Source organism: Tachysurus fulvidraco, chromosome 20 (genome assembly GCF_022655615.1).
Source record: "Tachysurus fulvidraco isolate hzauxx_2018 chromosome 20, HZAU_PFXX_2.0, whole genome shotgun sequence".
NCBI classification, from domain to species: Eukaryota; Metazoa; Chordata; class Actinopteri; order Siluriformes; family Bagridae; genus Tachysurus; species Tachysurus fulvidraco.
The window spans coordinates 15,378,320-15,396,589 of record NC_062537.1 but is presented as its reverse complement, the minus strand read 5'-3'; the positions used below and the strand labels follow the sequence as shown (position 1 = coordinate 15,396,589).

General features: G+C 39.2%; 1 protein-coding gene across 2 annotated transcripts in view; it reads left to right on the top strand.

The window, feature by feature from the left end:
• cntfr (ciliary neurotrophic factor receptor) overlaps nt 1–18,270 on the top strand; it is a 182,168-nt gene that overhangs the window by 138,297 nt on the left and 25,601 nt on the right. For both annotated transcript variants that reach the window (XM_027140971.2, XM_027140972.2), the window contains 3 exons: nt 4,079–4,196; nt 7,166–7,332; nt 10,286–10,449. In XM_027140971.2, the coding sequence (XP_026996772.1) occupies nt 4,079–4,196; nt 7,166–7,332; nt 10,286–10,449 (449 nt within the window). The remainder of the gene's footprint in view (nt 1–4,078; nt 4,197–7,165; nt 7,333–10,285; nt 10,450–18,270) is intronic.

Here is an 18,270-nt window from a genome sequence, read left to right as displayed (position 1 = left end):
GTATGCTTATCCTAGCAGCCCTTGACTTGAGACAGGGATCCTTTACCTGACATGATATTTGAATATGATTAGACTGATGAACATGCCGATCATGCCTTGACATTCACACCTGGTGTTTTCTGATTGTTTGTATTCTGTGTGCATTGTGATCGTGTGTTATTTCTCCCACCCACAATGCAAATAAGATAGCTACATAAAGTGTGGCCTCAGACAGCTGGTAACAAGGCCGTGGGATTGCTGTTGAATGTTACAATAACCTTTTCTATGCAAAAGAAATTCGTCTCTTGGGGACATAAACAAGAAGCTGTATTTGCAAGATTTGTTAGCAATTACAGTGAATTACTCACTATGGATGATGGATGATAAGGATTTCTAACCCAAATAATCCATTATAAGCAATAATAAAGTATCCATTTTTGTATTTTTCCTCTATGATTTTTGGAATAATGTCATGACATTGAAGTGGTGTGCTTTTTTTGCTTTTAATTAATAATATCATGACAAGTACCATAATCCTAAATGCTAGCCTGATAGAAACACGCTGATAACCGAGTCTACACCAGCCTGAGATGTGATGACAGGTTTTCTGACAAATCTAATCATATTCTGCTGGCAGAAAGTACATTTACACCTATCAACTGCTGTCCAATTTTGATCAGAATACCGTAAGCTCATATAGTGCAAGGTTTAAATAGGGCTAAAAGTGCCATATCAGTGTATCAGGTCCATGCAATTAGCAAGGGGGCTTTGTTGTTCAGTTAGATTGATTTTAATGCCTCTCCACTTCTATGTTATCCTCATATTCCCTCCATGTCCATCAGGCCCCTACCACTAATATCTGCTTTCAATTGCTGGATGCATAGCTAGCATTCCATACCTGTTAAAAGCAAGCAGTCAGGAGGGGACTCACTATTTTGTAATGATAGGGGGAGTTGCCTCGGATCCACTCTCATGCCTTTTACAGTATGTGGCCTGTGTTCTTAATATTTGTCAGCTGACCCCTGCAACCGTGTCTTTCATCGCGCAGACTCTTTAACAACCTCAGATTAGGGAAGCGACTAGCGGGAGGCCATGCACTTAAATCTGGATGAAGAAGTTTTGACAGATGAATTTGGGTGTCCAAGTGGAATCTAACTCAAATAACGTGTAGAGGAGTTTACCTGATGTTCCAGAAGGCTTGGACTAGGAATAAATCTTAAATTATGTTGTCAGCACTTGGAGATGGCTAATGTTTGAAGGTAAAGTGGGGTTATGGGAGTATCCAGCCAAGGCCAAAGACAAACGGTTTCATATGCTAAAAGTAAATTGAGTCAACAGTCACCAAAGGCTCTGGACGCTGAACAGAACTTTCTCGTCAGCGTGATTACTATTTCTGACAGCTAAATCGGTGCACTCTGTTGACTCGTGCAATTATCAGCTTTTATTACAAATAGTACTTAACTTCTTTTGTACCTTCCCTTAAGGATTCCAACTACTGGCCTGTTTCTGAGGGAATCATTTAACTCCCCTGCAGAAGACGTGACACCGTTTTGATGACTTATAAAAGCACTAGATCGAGCCGATATGGTTTTCCTATGGTCACTGGGGATGGGAAAGCTCTCGAGAAGCCCTGCCCTGCTTTCTTCATGCACATTCCTGTACTGAAAAGATTACAAAGGAGAGGCCTGAGAAATGCTGGACAAAAGTCCACGTAGACACACACAGTTAACCTTCTCATTCAAATCCACAATCCATTCACATTTATTTCCTAATAATAGCAGCAGAATGATTTTTTTTTTGTATTTCACTATGGTGACTATGGAATGTTCCTTTTTGAGCGCTGTATGTCATTTAGCATTAGAACACCAAACGCCTTTGGTGGTATAATCAGGGGTTGATTAAGACGTGCCAGTCATCTGCGATTGTCTTACGTTTAAAGCAGATAAGATTAAAGATTTGAGTGCTTCTGATATATGTATTTGAACCTCTGAATTTTTTTTTTAAGTTTGTGAGCTTAAGCGATTATTTTGTTAATCAGGCTAAAGCTGTTGCTGTGGCAAAAAGAACCTCAGATGAAATCATGACAAAACCCATAAGGGAAGAATGCAGATGTATTTCTTTGTTGTCACTTCAAAAACACTGTGCCCCTCCAAAAAGAGGGGGAAAAACGAAACATAAAGGGAACAATAGAAGCGTTGCTAGGCTGCAAACGCTCCTGAAAAAGCAATCTTGTTTTGTTTTGCGGCTTTCGCCTCTCTGCAGAATGTGTCTTTGAGATGCTCCTCTGTGTAGATGTCCGTCTGCTTTCATTTGAGGTGAAGTGTGTGTGTGTTGGTGGGGTTCCGGTGTGTGTGAGCTGTCAGAGTGCCTGCCTGGCCCCAGGATGGGGAAAGGCCCCCTGTGGCATGGAGGCTGGAGCGGAATGCGCCTCCTGAGGAGAGCTTCCAAAGCCGCAGGGCGACAAGCTCACGGCAGGAATGTTGGGGTCACCATACTCTCTGACATCCACCTCTTTCTTCCTAGACTCACCCTGTTACCTTCCTTATACACTATCTTTTCCCCATTATACAGTTTCTTTCTCATCTCAAACCCAGTGGAGGATGTTCTGATGATTAGACCTTGAGAGACTTACTGTATGCTGTGCCTCGAGGCTGACTTATACTCTTTGACCATGTGACAGCAGAATGTACTGTATCTTAAACCATTATGCAATCTCAAAGGTTGTCTAGACTGGCCTGATGTCATCTTGTAGTGATAGGCTTTCTTTACTCATCCAAAGCCCATAGACCCTTTCGTGATCGATCCTCCAAAGGGACTAATAAATTGAGTGCCACGGTCACTTGTAAGGCAAACACAAATGACAGAATTAAACAGAATTGCTTTCTTAAGAAAAGATTGGATAGATTAATTTTTTTTTTTTGACACATTGGAGATGAAATATTTATCATTACGTTAGGCAGCTAAAAACACAGCAATCGCTCCAATCCCAAAAGATTAAGAAAATGTAAAGCATGAAATTAGTAACAATAATATACTGTATATATACATTTCATGCTTCACATTGCTTCATGTTAGGTTTAATAATCTTATATTTGGATTAGAATAATTTTTGCTGTTCGATTATAATGTAAGATATTTTTGCTTCTAAGGTTCTGGCAGTGAGGAAGCATTTTTTTTTCTTTGGAAATACAATCATATGAATTCTGCACTGACTCAGGAAATAACCCAGGTGTTAAAACACGCTCAGCTTATTAGTCAGTCATCCACTTTGTAACATTACACTATAAACACAAGTAAACACAAGTCCTTTAGTATAATGGATACAGAGCTCTCATCGTTACAAGTCGTCATCATCGTTATTAATGTCTTATCTGACATTGACAAATGACACCAAATAAAGTGCTGTAAGTGCTAAGTGATAAAGGGTCATAAATAACTCTCTTACATGAGTCTTACTAATGTAAGACACTACACGGTTATCGAAATTGCAATAACATTTTTTTGACATGCCGCACAGTCAGTCTTTATTTCCTGTTCTTTGTGTTATCAGGACAGTGGTTAATGTAATCAGAGCTGGAAAAAACAGAGCCCTAAAAGTGGCTTTGTTTCTTATGGATAAAGGAAGTGCTCACTTGGCTTCGTGGCTTAAGACCATGTCTAGGGTGGAAAGGAAGAGGCGGCTAATATTATGCATCACCCAGGCAACTGGTCCGAGTCATCCGTTTCAATTTTGGTGGTGAAGTGGTGGCACGGTTCAGTGGTGGTGCAAGAAAGGGCCCTAATCTGGAAGGAGGACTGGGGCGGTTATTGCATTCCCCCTTTCACACCCACCCTCCACTCCTCCTCTCTTATCCTTTTTCTCCTCTGTCCTTTTTTATCCTTCTCTAAAGAAAAGACAAATAGGTTTACATGCAAGTAGTTACTGCAGGCTAAGTGACCTCTGGGACTGATGTTTTGGACGACTGATGGTTATCTGTGGAGTTTCAGTAGGCTTGACAAAGTGCTTATTTTCTTCTGTTTTTCTCTTGACTCTTTTTTTCCTCTATCCCCCACCTCTCTCTCTCTCTCTCTCTCTCTCTCTCTCTCTCTCTCTCTCTAGTTCCTCCGAGGGAACCGCAGGTGACGTGCCGATCAAACACGTACCCCAAGGGCTTCTACTGCAGTTGGCACCTCTTGCATCCCACATACATCCCTACTGAATTTGAAGTCGACGTCCAGTAAGATATTTTGTCACTTTTTTCCTATACGTCCTGCTCCCTCACTATATCTGTTTCTATTTCTGCTTACCGTATCAATCTTAATCTGTCGCTCGACCCTCCCTTTTTCCATTCCCTATGTTGCTGTCTGTCTGTCTCTTTCTCTCTCTGTCATGTCTGGCCTCGTGGAAGAAAGCGGCCTGCCTGAATCAGTGATCTATGCAGTCGGCTTCTCCCTGGTGAGGGCTGATTAGGCCTGTCGGAGAGACAGAACTCAGATTCTCAGCCCATAGCTCTTGTGGGATCCTACCAAACATGGACTAGAGCTTTCTCTCTGTCTCATTCTGTCACTTTCCTCTTTTCACTCTCCCTCAATATGAAGTTCATTTACATTTATTCATTTTGGCTGATATGATGTACATGTCATACAGTGGAGCACAGAAGGGTTAAAGGCTATGCTCAAAGATCCAACAGTGGCAGCTTGGTGAATCTGAGATTTGATCCCACATCCCGATGAGTAACCCAAAGCCGCAGAGACACTTCTGCTCTTTCTCTCTTTCTACATCTCTCTCTCTCTCTCTCTCTCTCTCTCTCTCTCTCTCTCTCTCTCTCTCTCTCTCTCTCTCTCTCTCTCTCTCTTTCTATTTATACCTCATACTTCATTTCTAACATGCTTGAAAAAAGTGTTAGGAAAAATAACTTGTCCTTAATTTCTAAAATCTTCATGATTCAATCTAAACCCTAGGGAGACCTCTACAGAAGCGGCCTACATGTCACAGCCTCTCGTCATGCCAAAGAGCTGCCTTTCCGGGATCGTTTTGTACTGATCACAAATGTCACTAGGCAATTTCACAGCAGGCGGCTCCTCATTAATTTTCTACAGCCAATATGTCACATTTGAATAATCGTTTCTGTGCTACTAAACTTGCTAGTGTGACTTTAAAATCATTGATTAAAAATGGTTCTTAATTATCAAACAATGGCCTTTATTAACCTATCTTATTAACCAATAAGAAAGTAATTAATAACATTACTATGTTATGATGTCTGGATTAGTCATTTTTTGTAACGTATAAACTTTCGTAACTGACGCAACGACTTTCGAATAAACAGAATAAAAAGCCAGATAGTATTCACTTTTGTGGATTGAGCTTTTTTGCCAGTCCCTTTGCCTCTAGGGAAAGGAAGCGATATCAGAAGAACAGTAATGATACTGTAACAGCACCCAGGCTTTCTGGCAGATGGCACCCTGGGGCAGACTCCTGGCAGTCTCCCACTCAGCAAATCTATTCCTGTCTTATGGTTTGTGGCAAAATATCCCATTGGTTAAAAAAAAAAAATTAAAAATCACATTTAACGGTGTACCCCAGTGAGGGAAGGAAACGCTTTGGGTGATCTGAGAATAATTGTTAATTTGATGACAAACCTACCCCAGTTATAGGAAATTCATCAGCACACAGAGCACTGTGTTAAGTGAATTATTTTTCATAGATGATTATTTCTATGATACTTCATATACTTTGTATTCGTTTATAGTTTCAAACAAGTTCCTGTTATCACTTATGTTATAGTTGTTTTTTTTTTAAATGTTTCATTCCTTTATTAGCCTCAGTTTGATCATGAAGGTAACACTGAGGCAGCTGTAACACTGGAAAAGCTGCAACACTGACACTCAGAGACAAATCAAGCCTTCCGGTGGCAGGACCCTGTGCTCTCGCTGCCACGCGATGAGTTTGATTTTCGGGCAGGAACTAACCCAGGCACTGAAAAGTTTACTCTCAGTGCTCGTCCCAAGCCCAGATAAAACGGGATGGTTGTGTCGAGATGGGCATCCAGCATGCCAAACCTGTGCCAAATCAAATACATGTATCAGATGGGGCAGTGGTGGCACAAGTGGTTAAGCCTCTGGGATAATGATTGGCGGATCAGAGTTGACCCCCTGCACTATGAAGCTGCCCCTGTTGGCCCTTGAGCAAGGCCCTTAACCCTCACTGCTCCAATGGCCCCATATCATGGCTGACCCTGCACTCTGACTGTGCTGTAATGTATACGTGGCAAATAAAAGCTTCTGTCTATCTGAGAGAACAATATATTTTAAATCGGTTTACTGAGTGGTTAACTTTCAGTACTGGTACCAAGCCAGGATCAAATCTATGGATAGTGTCAGGACGGGTATCTGACATTAAACCTGTACCCAAATCAAATATGCAGATCAGATGATCCGCTGTGTCTTCCATAAACAGAGAGCAGCCAAAGGACATCAACAACACTGTATTTTAAATCGATTCATGTGCAGCATCTGCCATACATTACAAGTGTTTGTGTATGTTGTATAGAACTGCATTAATGTCAGGAATCAGCCCAGACTTTTGGCCATGTGCAGTTGTTCCATGTCACGTGTCTGCCCCGCTTTTGTTCACTCCTCCCCGTCTACACACACCTGTTCCTTATCGTTAATTGTTGTGTATTTAACTGAGCCGCGTTGCCGATGACAGCACGGAATCATTGAATAAGTGTCTATGTAGTGTCAGTGTAATGTCTAAGTGTCGTCTGTCTTACCTTATTGTTTCCTCGTCGTTTGTATTGTTTAGTTAGCGTCTTTTCCCCTGTTTTGTATTTATTAGTTAATAAACCCTATATATTTGAAGCTATCCTGCGTACGGGACTGTTTCCCTCCTTCTTGGTTGTTGTGACAGTTAATATGCGCCTCAGATCCAGCATCACTGCAGCTGTTATATGAGATTAACCAAAACCTTCTCACCAGTGAAAATCGAGCATTTAACAGCAGTGTGGTTAAATCACTGAGATAAAACCCTGACAAGAAAGCGACATATACTGTAAACATTGTGATGACCGCAGCATTGGCTCTGAGGTTCTCAGTTGTACATTAGAAACTTTTAATGGATGTTTCTGCCAGTACTACTAAAAATGCTCAGCTCAGTTATTGCTCATTCTTTCTTTTATTTTTTTTTATTCATTTTCTCCCCCAGACACAACCAGAAGTCTCTAGAAGTGAAGAGGGACGACATCCATAAGAACAGATGCCATGTGAAGTTTCCTGAGCTCTTCTCTAGTTATCCTTACCAAGTCAACGTCACAGCAATCAACGAGCTCGGGAGAGCATCCACGGCAATCAGCTTCGAGGAGTCCAACATGGGTACTGCCTTTATTCTCACTTACACTCACTTTATACATGATACATTTGTTTTTAACTCATCTTTTCACGTGCAGTGTGATTTTCTGTGTGAAGACTGTTAACATTTCTATTCTACGTTTCCACCACATGTATATACAGTATGTATATAAATATATACATTTTATAAATATATTAAATATAAAGTTTAATTTCACTTAATTTATCTCTGTACCTTCACTGTTTTCGTGGTTCCTATAGCACTCCTTCTCCAAACCTTCTCTTAAGCCTGCTTTCAAATTACACACATGTAAAGCAAGAAGCAATGAAAGTATCTGCAATGGGTTTATGAAGTACTAAAAATACCTAAAATTAGACATTTTATGGACCGTAAAAGTGTTTTGATGGTCGAAGTGCTGTGTGGGTTTGACCAAACGAATACACTTAGCCTATAAACATCAACATAAACTGTACACGTTTAAACATAACCCTCTTTTTGCCAGGCAGCTGGTGGAAGACCGTTGCTGTCTACAGCCATTCATGTCAATTACTCAAATCATGTTTGGCATCTAAGCCTGCGTTTCATGCTCGGCCTGAGAATAGCCCTGTAATCATTTAGTGGGGGCAAAAGAATGGAAGTGTCCAAAACATCTGGCTCATATTGTCAGACACTGAGATATCTCAGGACTACCGACATGTTCTCCTCATCGAGCCGAGAGACGCCATGCTGTGAGTCTGCTCTGGGAATGAAGGGAATATCTGGTCTCTAGAAGGAGAGAAAGAAATCCAATAAGGATGGGGGAAAAAACAGCATAGGCTCCCAGGAACTAAATGAAGTGTTTACATGCATGACTGCATGCATACTTGATAGTAATAAAAATGCTAATGCCATCTGGATTACTGGATTAACTGCAGAAATATTTGCCTCCTAGTGAAAACGATGATTTATTGAGGCAAGAAAGGACCCCGTATTAAACCGAGGGCACAGCAAATTTGATTTGATTCAAAAACATCGTTATGATTAGTGTATGTTTCGTTAACTGTTAGTAACACGTTCATGAACCTGCACATGGTACAGTATTAGTGAAACAGGATGATCGGTGACTGAGAGAAAAAAAATTGCAGTATGTTTACATACAGGTCTAATGGTTCTGGGAAATAAAAGTATTCCTGATTCACTGTTTACATTAGAGACATGTTGATGCCTGTACTGGTGTCAATATAATGTGATGCTATGTGACTTAACCCTATGTCATGCTAATGGCCTATGGTGTGGGATTAGCCTAGTGGTTTACATTTAGAGCATTTAGCAGACACTCTAATCCAGAGCAACTTAAATCATTTAATTTTTATTAACTGAGCAATCAAGGGTTAAGGGCCTTGCTCAGGGGCCCAACGGTGGCAGCTTGGTGGACCTGGGATCAAACTCACAACCTTCTGATTGGTAGAATAACACCTTAACCACTAGGCTACCACATACCACATGCATAGTGGTTAAGGTGTTGGACTACCAATCAGAAGGTTGTGAGTTTGAGGGGCCCTGAGCAAGGCCCTTAACCCTCAATAACCCTCAGTTGTATAAAATGAGATATAATGTAAGTTGCTCCGGATAAAGGCATCTGCCAAATACCTTAAACATTTAAAAAAAAAAGTTAAATGACAGGATCTGTATGTTTCATAATTAATGCCAGAAATCAATGAAAACTGTGTTATCTGCTACAGAACTCTACAAAATAAGTACCCTGATATTCTGGGATATATTACATGGGATGTTCTATTTAAATTCTATCTTTTTCCCCATGGAAATTGTGAGGATGGCTGATCGGAACGTGCACAACAGTATCAGCCTCCAAAATGAGTGCACGATTGCCATGAACTGTACTCACACTAAGGTATTCATACACAGAGAAACAACACAAATGATGGAGAGCACTTCGGTTTAGCGAGCACTGAGCACCGAGACTTTTTCAATCGGTACTACAGTTTCCACATGAGTCATGTGCACCTAACAGCTCACTTTTGACAGGCACACTCACTGTTACTGCTCTGAACACTTACATTACTCGTCCTTTTACTTTTTGTGCTGTTTAAATGACAATTTCATTATTAAATAGAAAACGCTGAACGAGGAGTTAGCAAGAGTTAGCAAGCAGCTACTAACATACGTTGAGCTAAAGAAAATGTTCCAGGATTATACAAAACAGTGTATATATTTATCAGGGAAAATAAAAAAAGAAAGAACACTTTGATTTGTTGCCTTAATGTTACATTATACAACCATGTCCCTCGTGTTAAGTTACTCATGCATTTGTTCGTTTTTTTTTTTTTGTATGGGGCAGCAGCGCCTGCCCTCCTTCCATAAAAGCCTGAAAGAGGCTGAAAGAAGGCTAGCCGTGTGTTTGTCCCAGAATCGGTTTAAACAATATCCGCACAGTGTTTCTGAGTTGTAAAAGACTGTTTCAGCCATGCCAGGTCAGGACTCTGAATATAAATCTAAGCCAACTGTGTGTATGGTGAATAGTTAAGACACAGGAGAAGGAGGAGGTTTGGATGGAGCTTACCCCCATAGTTCAGGGCATCTCTTTGTCCTCGTTGTGTGTCTGTGTGTGAAGCTAAACCGCAGAGCAAACACTGTGAACCTCAGCCACGACGGGGAGGGAGGAAGAGAATGACCACGCTGTTGCATTTTGCCCATTTCTCATAAACTTAAGCTCAATGGGGCAACCCAAAAAGAACTGCATGCATTCAGAGATGTTTTTGGCCTAAAGACTTTTCTCTCTGTTGCAATGCGGATGCCATCAAATGTGTGTATTATGTCAAACAGATTTTCTGCTCAGCAGGAAGAGGGACACTTAGACGTCTTGACTTGTTCATATTTCCCCTTTTATAATGTTTTTTTTTTTGATGCTGTTTGTTTGCATAAAACCCCAGAACGTCTGTAGACACGAGCTCTTATAATGTTCTTGTTGATTTACAGTGAAACCAGATCCTCCAGAGAAGGTGGTGGCCAGACCCATTACTTACAACGCACGCAGGCTTGAGGTGACCTGGAACGGCCCGTCCACATGGCCAGATATCGAATCATTCCCTCTGAAGTACTTCCTGCGTTATCGTCCGCTGATCAGAGACCAGTGGCAGCATGTAAGCGCATTTTATTCTGATTTTTGATGTGGTCACCTAAACAACACAGGGATGTTTTATTTACTTTTGAGTCTTGTCTAGGCTTTCAGAAAAATTACTTGAATAAAATAAATAACACATCCAGAGGTAAATGCATTTAGTTGGCCTTAAGATGCCTGGAAGGCTACTAGCTGAGACGGATCTCCACACACAATGAAGGTAGATCACATTTTAATCAATTTGATGATGACATGAAGGTGAATCATCAAAACATAGAGGAACACTTACACACTCTGGTTAGATGACAACAGCTTACGTTTTAAAAGACAGGGAATAATGATGCTGATAATCACAGTAAGAATTCATTTCTTTTTGTCTTCACAATTTATCTATCTAGTTGTATTTCATCTATATTAACAGACTCCATTTTTATCTGACTTAATATATTGTATATATCTTTAAAAAGAAACCAGACTCATCACCATAAAAAATAGTAGCTGGAGAGATAAAGAGAAATGATCTAAAGTAAAGATATATATAAGAGAGAGAGAGAGAGAGAGAGAGAGAGAGAGAGAGAGAGAGAGAGAGAGAGAGAGAGAGAGAGAGAGATTTACCAAATTTACCATTACCAATATTTATTATCTGACTGTTAATCTACAGTTTATTATTTATTGCTCACATGGTCATATTTTACATTTATATCATAAGATGCCTTACTTCATATCTTGAACAGTGTCTTAGAGACTGTAATCTTGGCCTATTCAAACTTTAGTCAAAGGTAGCAGAACATTCAGAGCCTGGCAGTCTTACAAGACTGCAGTGAAAGCCCAATCAGAGTTTCCCACTACTGCCATCTCACTGGGATTGCTGGGATTTAACATTATTCATATTCAAATTGTATTTCATGTAGATAGTCTTTCATAGTATGACATGTTAATAAATGCCTGTGTATAAAAATTTAGATCATATTTAAAAGTAAAATAATATGAAATAAAAATAATAGAATAAAAATAGAATTAAAGTGGAATAACAAGGAAATAACATGTAATTTGCTGTACAGTAAAGTGGGAAGGTGGGCAAAATATGGAAAAATATGCATGTAGTGTCTTTGTGGTAAATGATGCCAGCTATGGTGAAGAAAGAAAGTGGTAAAAGTAGTGAAAAAGTGTAAAAAAAAATAATCAGAAAAGTTACAAAGCATGATGGGAGCATTCTACATTTTACTCAGTGGATCCCACAGGTGGCTTTTTCAGAATTGACAGTAAACAAGTCTGAAATTGGAAGGATTACAGTAGAGTATGAAGGGTTATCAAATCTTGCACCTGCATTGTTGATAATCTCGCAGGTTTTCTCTGTGGAAGGCACTGATGAATACGTTCTCCATAACCGCTGATTTTCCAATTTGAAACACAGCCTGAAACATCTGAAAAATGTTTTTTTTTTGTTTTTTTTTTGCTTTGAGGCTGTAGGCTTTCCTGTACAAGTTTTCTACTCCTCGTGGATTTTCTTTTCAGTGTTATCATGCTAGTCACTCAGCCTTCGATATTTATCTGTTATTCATGAAAATCCGACCCGTAGTTCTGTCAAAAATGTAGAAAAGCATTTAATCAATACCGTAATTGCTTTTAAAAGAGCGAAGGAGATATCTTACAAGAGACTGATTATTGTGATAACATATTGGTACAATTATTAAAGAAAAACGTCTATTTAAATTTTTTTTGTTTCTTTGTTTGGCATACTGTACGGGCGAAAGTAGCGGAACGCCTAAAGTATTGACTATCCCATTGACTATTCCATTCCAACACTGTGGGCTTTAATATTCAGTTTCATCCTCCAGGCATCAGAAGATTTTGGATCATGACTATGGGGATTTTTGTCCATTCACACACAAGCTTGTGCACTGTGATGTTTTGGAAAAAGGCCTGGTGTGAAGTTGGTGTTTCAATTCAACCCAAAGTGTGGTTGAGTTTAGGGCACTCAAGTTGCTCCACTACAACCTTGGCTTCTGTTCATAGAGCTTGCTTTGTGCAAATGGGACTCAATTTATTATTCTGGAACATGTTTGGACTTCTTAGTTCCTGTGAATACAAATCTGGTAGTGGTGAGTCAAACTGTTAAGGCACTGGATTGTTGATTGGAAGGTCGACCACTGTTGGGCTCTTTATCTCCCTCTGCTCAAATGGTGCTGTACAGTACCCTGGCTGACCCTGTGTTCTGACACCATCTTTTTAACAAGCTGAGAAGAAAAGAATGACAAGAATATATATATATATATATATATATATATATATATATATATATATATATATATATATATATATATATATACTTCCTGTAAAGCTATACCATACAAAGACTTCCTAATTGTGTACTTCCAATGCTGTAGCACCAGTTTGAGAAAGACCCACACATGTGTGTGATGGTCAAGCCTTTGGCGATATAGTGTACATCGAATCTAATGATGTGTCCTAAAGAACATAATACTGTGCTAACTAGTGTTCACTGATCCCAGTACAGTACGGCTTTATAATGTAATTCATATTTATGTAATTTCGAATTGCTTCATAATATAATTGCTCCATAAACACTTCAGTTTTTGATGCACAGTTATATAAATATTCAAGGAAACACCAGATTTAATTAATCAGATTTACTGCTGTCTTTTTGCTGGAAAGAATGATTTTATGCACAACAATTTATCCACATTATAGTCAACATATTGCAAACACTTATAATGCGAAGGTGCAGTTTTTATAACTGTTTTTTTTTTCTTCTTCTCATTTTTAATAATAATTAGAATTAACAATAACACTAGGGGGGTCACGGTGGCTTAGTGGTTAGCACGTTTGCCTCACACCTCCAGGGTTGGAGGTTCGATTCCCGCCTCCGCCTCGTGTGTGTGGAGTTTGCATGTTCTCCCCGTGCCTCGGGGGTTTCCTCCGGGTACTCCGGTTTCCTCCCCCGGTCCAAACACATGCATGGTATGTTGAGTGGCATCTTTGGAAAATTGTCTGTAGTGTGTGAGAGTGTGTGTGTGTGCCCTGCGATGGGTTGGCACTCCGTCCAGGGTGTATCCTGCCTCGATGCCCGATGACGCCTGAGGCACAGGCTCCCCGTGACCCGAGAAGTTCGGATAAGCGGTAGAAAATGAATGAATGGATGAATGAATGAACAATAACACTACAAATCCTCAACCAGCCATAAAGAATTTTAACCAAGAGGTTTTTCTTAAACTTCATAGATAGCTCAAGCTCCTTATTGTGTCTATATTAGAAAGATACTTTTTTTTTAAAAAGTACAATTTTAAAAATTGTTTTTTTTTTATTTGTAAGATGTAAAATACTTATTTACAGTATATATATATATATACACATACGTATGTGTATGTATATATATATATATATATATATATATATATATATATATATATATATATATATATACATACAGTAAATAAGTATTTTATATATAATTAGAAATACAATTATTGTATATAAAAATATAAAAAAAAAATCACAAAAAAGAAATTGTTTTTACATGATTTTTAATGACAAAAATTTCGATTTACAGACCAAACCTGCTTTATTTTGTTTTCTGCCTGGTATTGTGTTCAAATAAATATTTTATTATGAGTCTACTTTACATTTTGGTTCAGAAGACATTTCTAGATAAGAACATTTCAAACAAAAGTCTTTCACTAGCTGTGCAAGTCAGGTTCAGAACATCTGAACATTTCTGTGAAACTTTGTGTACTGAACCTTTACAACATGCATGTATTTCCTGATATTGGAGTGTTGCTAGGGTCAGAGATTATACAAGTTAATATAAACGTTGGGTTAAAGTCTGTGCGTATTAACATATTAAAAAGAAGAAGAAGAAGAAGAAGAAGAAGAAGAAGAAGAAGAAGAAGAAGAAGAAGAAGAAGAAGAAGCACATGCTGTACAGTTGTAAATGCAATTCTGGCCATTGGTGCCATTTTCCTTAATGTTTTTAAAGTACTTTCTATTTTCTTCTCCACCTGTATTGTTTTTACATACTTTTAACAGACTTTGTAATCCTAAGTCCACTTAATCACACACAAGTCACCTACAATCTACAAAGTTTTATAGTGACTATATGTTTTTTTTGTTTGTTTGTTTGTTTGTTTGTTTTTTACATCAAATCAACTACACATGACCTCAAATGATTCTTAAAACTTCCCATAATTCACCCAGAGACTTCTTTAAGTATTGACTTTTGCGAGTCTGAGCCAAAAAAGGACTGTTTTTAGCTACAAGAAAGTGAATACTCTTTTCCCCTTACTTTACTTCGTCTGTAATGTTGGGGCTGTAGGGGCCCACGTCTCAGCTGCGTCTCGCATATGATAGCATTTACTGTATCACTGTAAGAGGGCTTTGGAGAGGTGAAAGAGGCAGGTCAGACTGTGGGAAACCATGCATTTCTCTGAGTCAGACGTCACTGACTGATGGACGACTCGGGCCTTGCGGAGGTACTCGTGTTCATGTTAGAAAGTGAAAATATCTGGACAAAAGCAGTGCAGTGGATTTACATTACATTTAGCAGACACACTTATCCAGAAGAATTTACTTGAGGGTTAAGGGCCTTGCTCAGGGGCCAAGCTAGGGTAGCTTCACACAACCTATCAACTGGTAGATGAACACCTTAACACCTTAACCACTAGGCTATCAATACTGTAGGCTATTAGATCAGAATTTCTTGTTTTGATTTAACCCTTATTTAATGTCTAGTCATTGGTCAAGCTGAATTTTGTTTGTTTTTAAATTGATTTGCAGGCACATATGTATATCAAGGTATGCATTTAAGCATCATTAGAAGTCATAGAAAAGTTGATTATTTGCTTATGACCCATTCGAAGTCATCCTGTCAGAGTAGCAGCAAAGAGGAGAAAAGGATGTAGAGGATTAACATCATAGCAGCTGAAATATTTATGTTCCAGAGAGATTTAATAGGAAGGAACAATACGAGATCATGAGCTCACACAAATCCCGCATTCTTATTAATTCAAAAGACGTTAATAAAAGACGAGCTTAAAAGTATATAAGAACAAAAACTGCTAAGGGTCAATAAATTACTGGTAAGGTTATAGATATAAACTGTGCAGCTTTCCACTCAAACATAGTCAATATTGTGCAGGATATGAAAAGGCCTTGACCCTCATTCAACTTTAGTTATTCAATATTATTCAGAGCATACTATGAATTATTCAGCACCTGCAGTTAAATTAATTGGAAACGTGTGGTTACGACAGGGCCATAAATGTACAACTGTGAGTTGAACGTGTTTTAGGCTCCCAGAAGATTGAGAGAAGACAATCATTGTAAGATTATAGAGCTGATAAAACATTGTACCTTTGTGCATTCAATTCTATAAAGAAAACCTCAACCGCCGTATCGACTACATCTAGTAGGAACGTGTTTTATCTGTGATTTATCTACAAGCCGATTTCTTTGTACCCGCTATAGTACTCAGACCATCAGTGAGGTGTAACAGAGTACAGTATAACTACCTCATGCATTCTCAGCATTGGCATTTATATAATGGTTGAGTGGAAGTGTGATTTTTGCCATATTGTTGAGAAGAATGGCTGCAGTGGGAAATTCAATAGATCCCTGTTCAGGCTCGATTGCCATTGATTGTCTGGAGACAGGAATGAGGAGAAATCTGCAGCCAGAGAGCCTTGACATGCTCCAACATGTCGCACGGGGCTTTAAAAGATAACCATGGCATCTCGGAAAGTTCACTGGCTGACCGCAGCTTGATCTTTACGCTTCAATGGAAGACTTATTTCCATATCGACAGATCCGATGGTTTTATTGTTGCTTTTTTGGATCGCCCGCTATTAATGTCTAAATAGAAGAAATTAATAGCAAAACGCTGTTTATGCTGTTTGAGTTATTTTAATAAAAAGCGTGCTAAGCATTACCTTCTCTCCTCAAGAGAAAAGGAGAGGTTGGTGAGGTAAGTGATAGATTGAGAGTGCTGAGAGAAGGAAAAGGCCTGAGACGGCAGTGAAATGGCCACATGTGTTTCACGCTTTGCTTTCCTGTCCAATAAAAACAGCAGGACAGAAGACGGACAGAGCGAGGAGACAGGAGGAGGGTGCGAAAGGCGAACACAGCCAGGCCATTTCTCTTTCCTCTCCTTTTCATTTCCAGAAATGATGCCGTTAAAGTCGGGACTTAACAAGCAGCAGTGCTGCCACTCGCCTAAATGAGAAATGACCCAGCCGGTGCAGAAAAGCAAATTTTGGCTTAAAGGACACAGAGCTTCTTAGTTCAGCTCCCTAAGGTGTATCCGATTACAGGTGATCATGGCTGTGTGACTGATCAGTGTTTAAGTCTACTGGGGTTATTTTTAACAAATTACACTGATGGTTGAGGTTTTTAAAGGCTGCATCTGACGCCAGTATGTAGTAAGATATGGCGCTGGGAGAGTTGCAGGAAGCATGTGGACTTTGAATAATTTATGGACGTCCATAATAATCATCATCACAAGTCCACCACCGGTTTTAGAAAATTGTGGGAGGATATATTTGCAGCAGCTATTCAGGATATATCAACGTTTTGTTGTTGTTGTTGTTGTTGTTGTTTATTTTTTTTGTTAATACTTTGTATACGAAAAACTAACTAAGCTAGCTAGCTAACTAGATAAGGCTGGGGTCACACTGTAGTGATTCCTTCCAAATATATGATGTGGGATTGGTATACTTTGGCTTCTGTAGCATAACTATAGTTTATTCTTTTATTTTTTTGGCTGTCGAGCATCTGAACCACTGAGGCTTCTCTAGCAGATCTACTGTTGAGAGATCTGGACTGTTTTGTGAAATGTCAACATGGCTTGACAAAAAAGGTAAAAATAATGATTAAAGATGACTAGACAAATGTCCGTGGCTCTAGTCAGAAGTGCATACGCGAAGCCAGTGCGAGAAGAAACATAACCACTTCAAATTGATTCAAGACTTATTTATATCCATGAAATATTTACTAATGGTTAAGCAGGAAAAAAAGAACTGTTGTTTTTCTTTTTTCTCTTCTTTTTTTTTTACTCTTCTGATATAAGTGGGGAATTGATTCTACTAACTGAAGGATGATCCAGAACAAAAAGCTTCCAGTTGTATGTATTGTATTGTGGCCCAGGCATGACGTGTTCACAAACGATAGTTTATGAGTAGCTATATCTGTTCAAATAACTGGTAAAATGTTCAATAATGTTATATTTATGTTGCTTTTTTTGCACCTAGAGAGTGTGTAGATGCAGAGACTCAGATATCAATACACTCGCAAAAATTTATTGACTATCTGACCATGTTTCATAGTTAGCATTAGCCATTAGAAAGCTCATAGCCATGATATCACTTTTCAGTCCCCATCCATTTTGGCACTGATGGCAGTGAGTCATAATGCAGTGGGCATTGGGAATTGCTCCGTGTGTGTGTGTGTGTGTGTGTGTGTGTGTGTGTGTGTGTGTGTGTGTGTGTATGCATGGCTTGCCTGTACATGGATTTGTGTATTCAGGGCATGAATGATCAGCTGTACCATGTGTACCTGTAAATATGGACGAGTCTAAAGTGTGAAAGTTAACCAACTCTCTTCTCTTTTTTGTTACTCAGTGGCTCGGTCCATCCAAAAGCCTGCCATTTTATTCAGTCAGAGAAAAGAATGGTGGACTGAAATGCTATTGCTAAAGCTAGTCCCCCTAGCCTTGTGTAGTATTCCCCAACTAATTTATCAATCTTGTCAGAATGCAAAGACTGTGGGTCCAGGGTGTGTTCCCTTTGCCCTTCTGTTCTGACAAACACACTCACACACACACACACACACA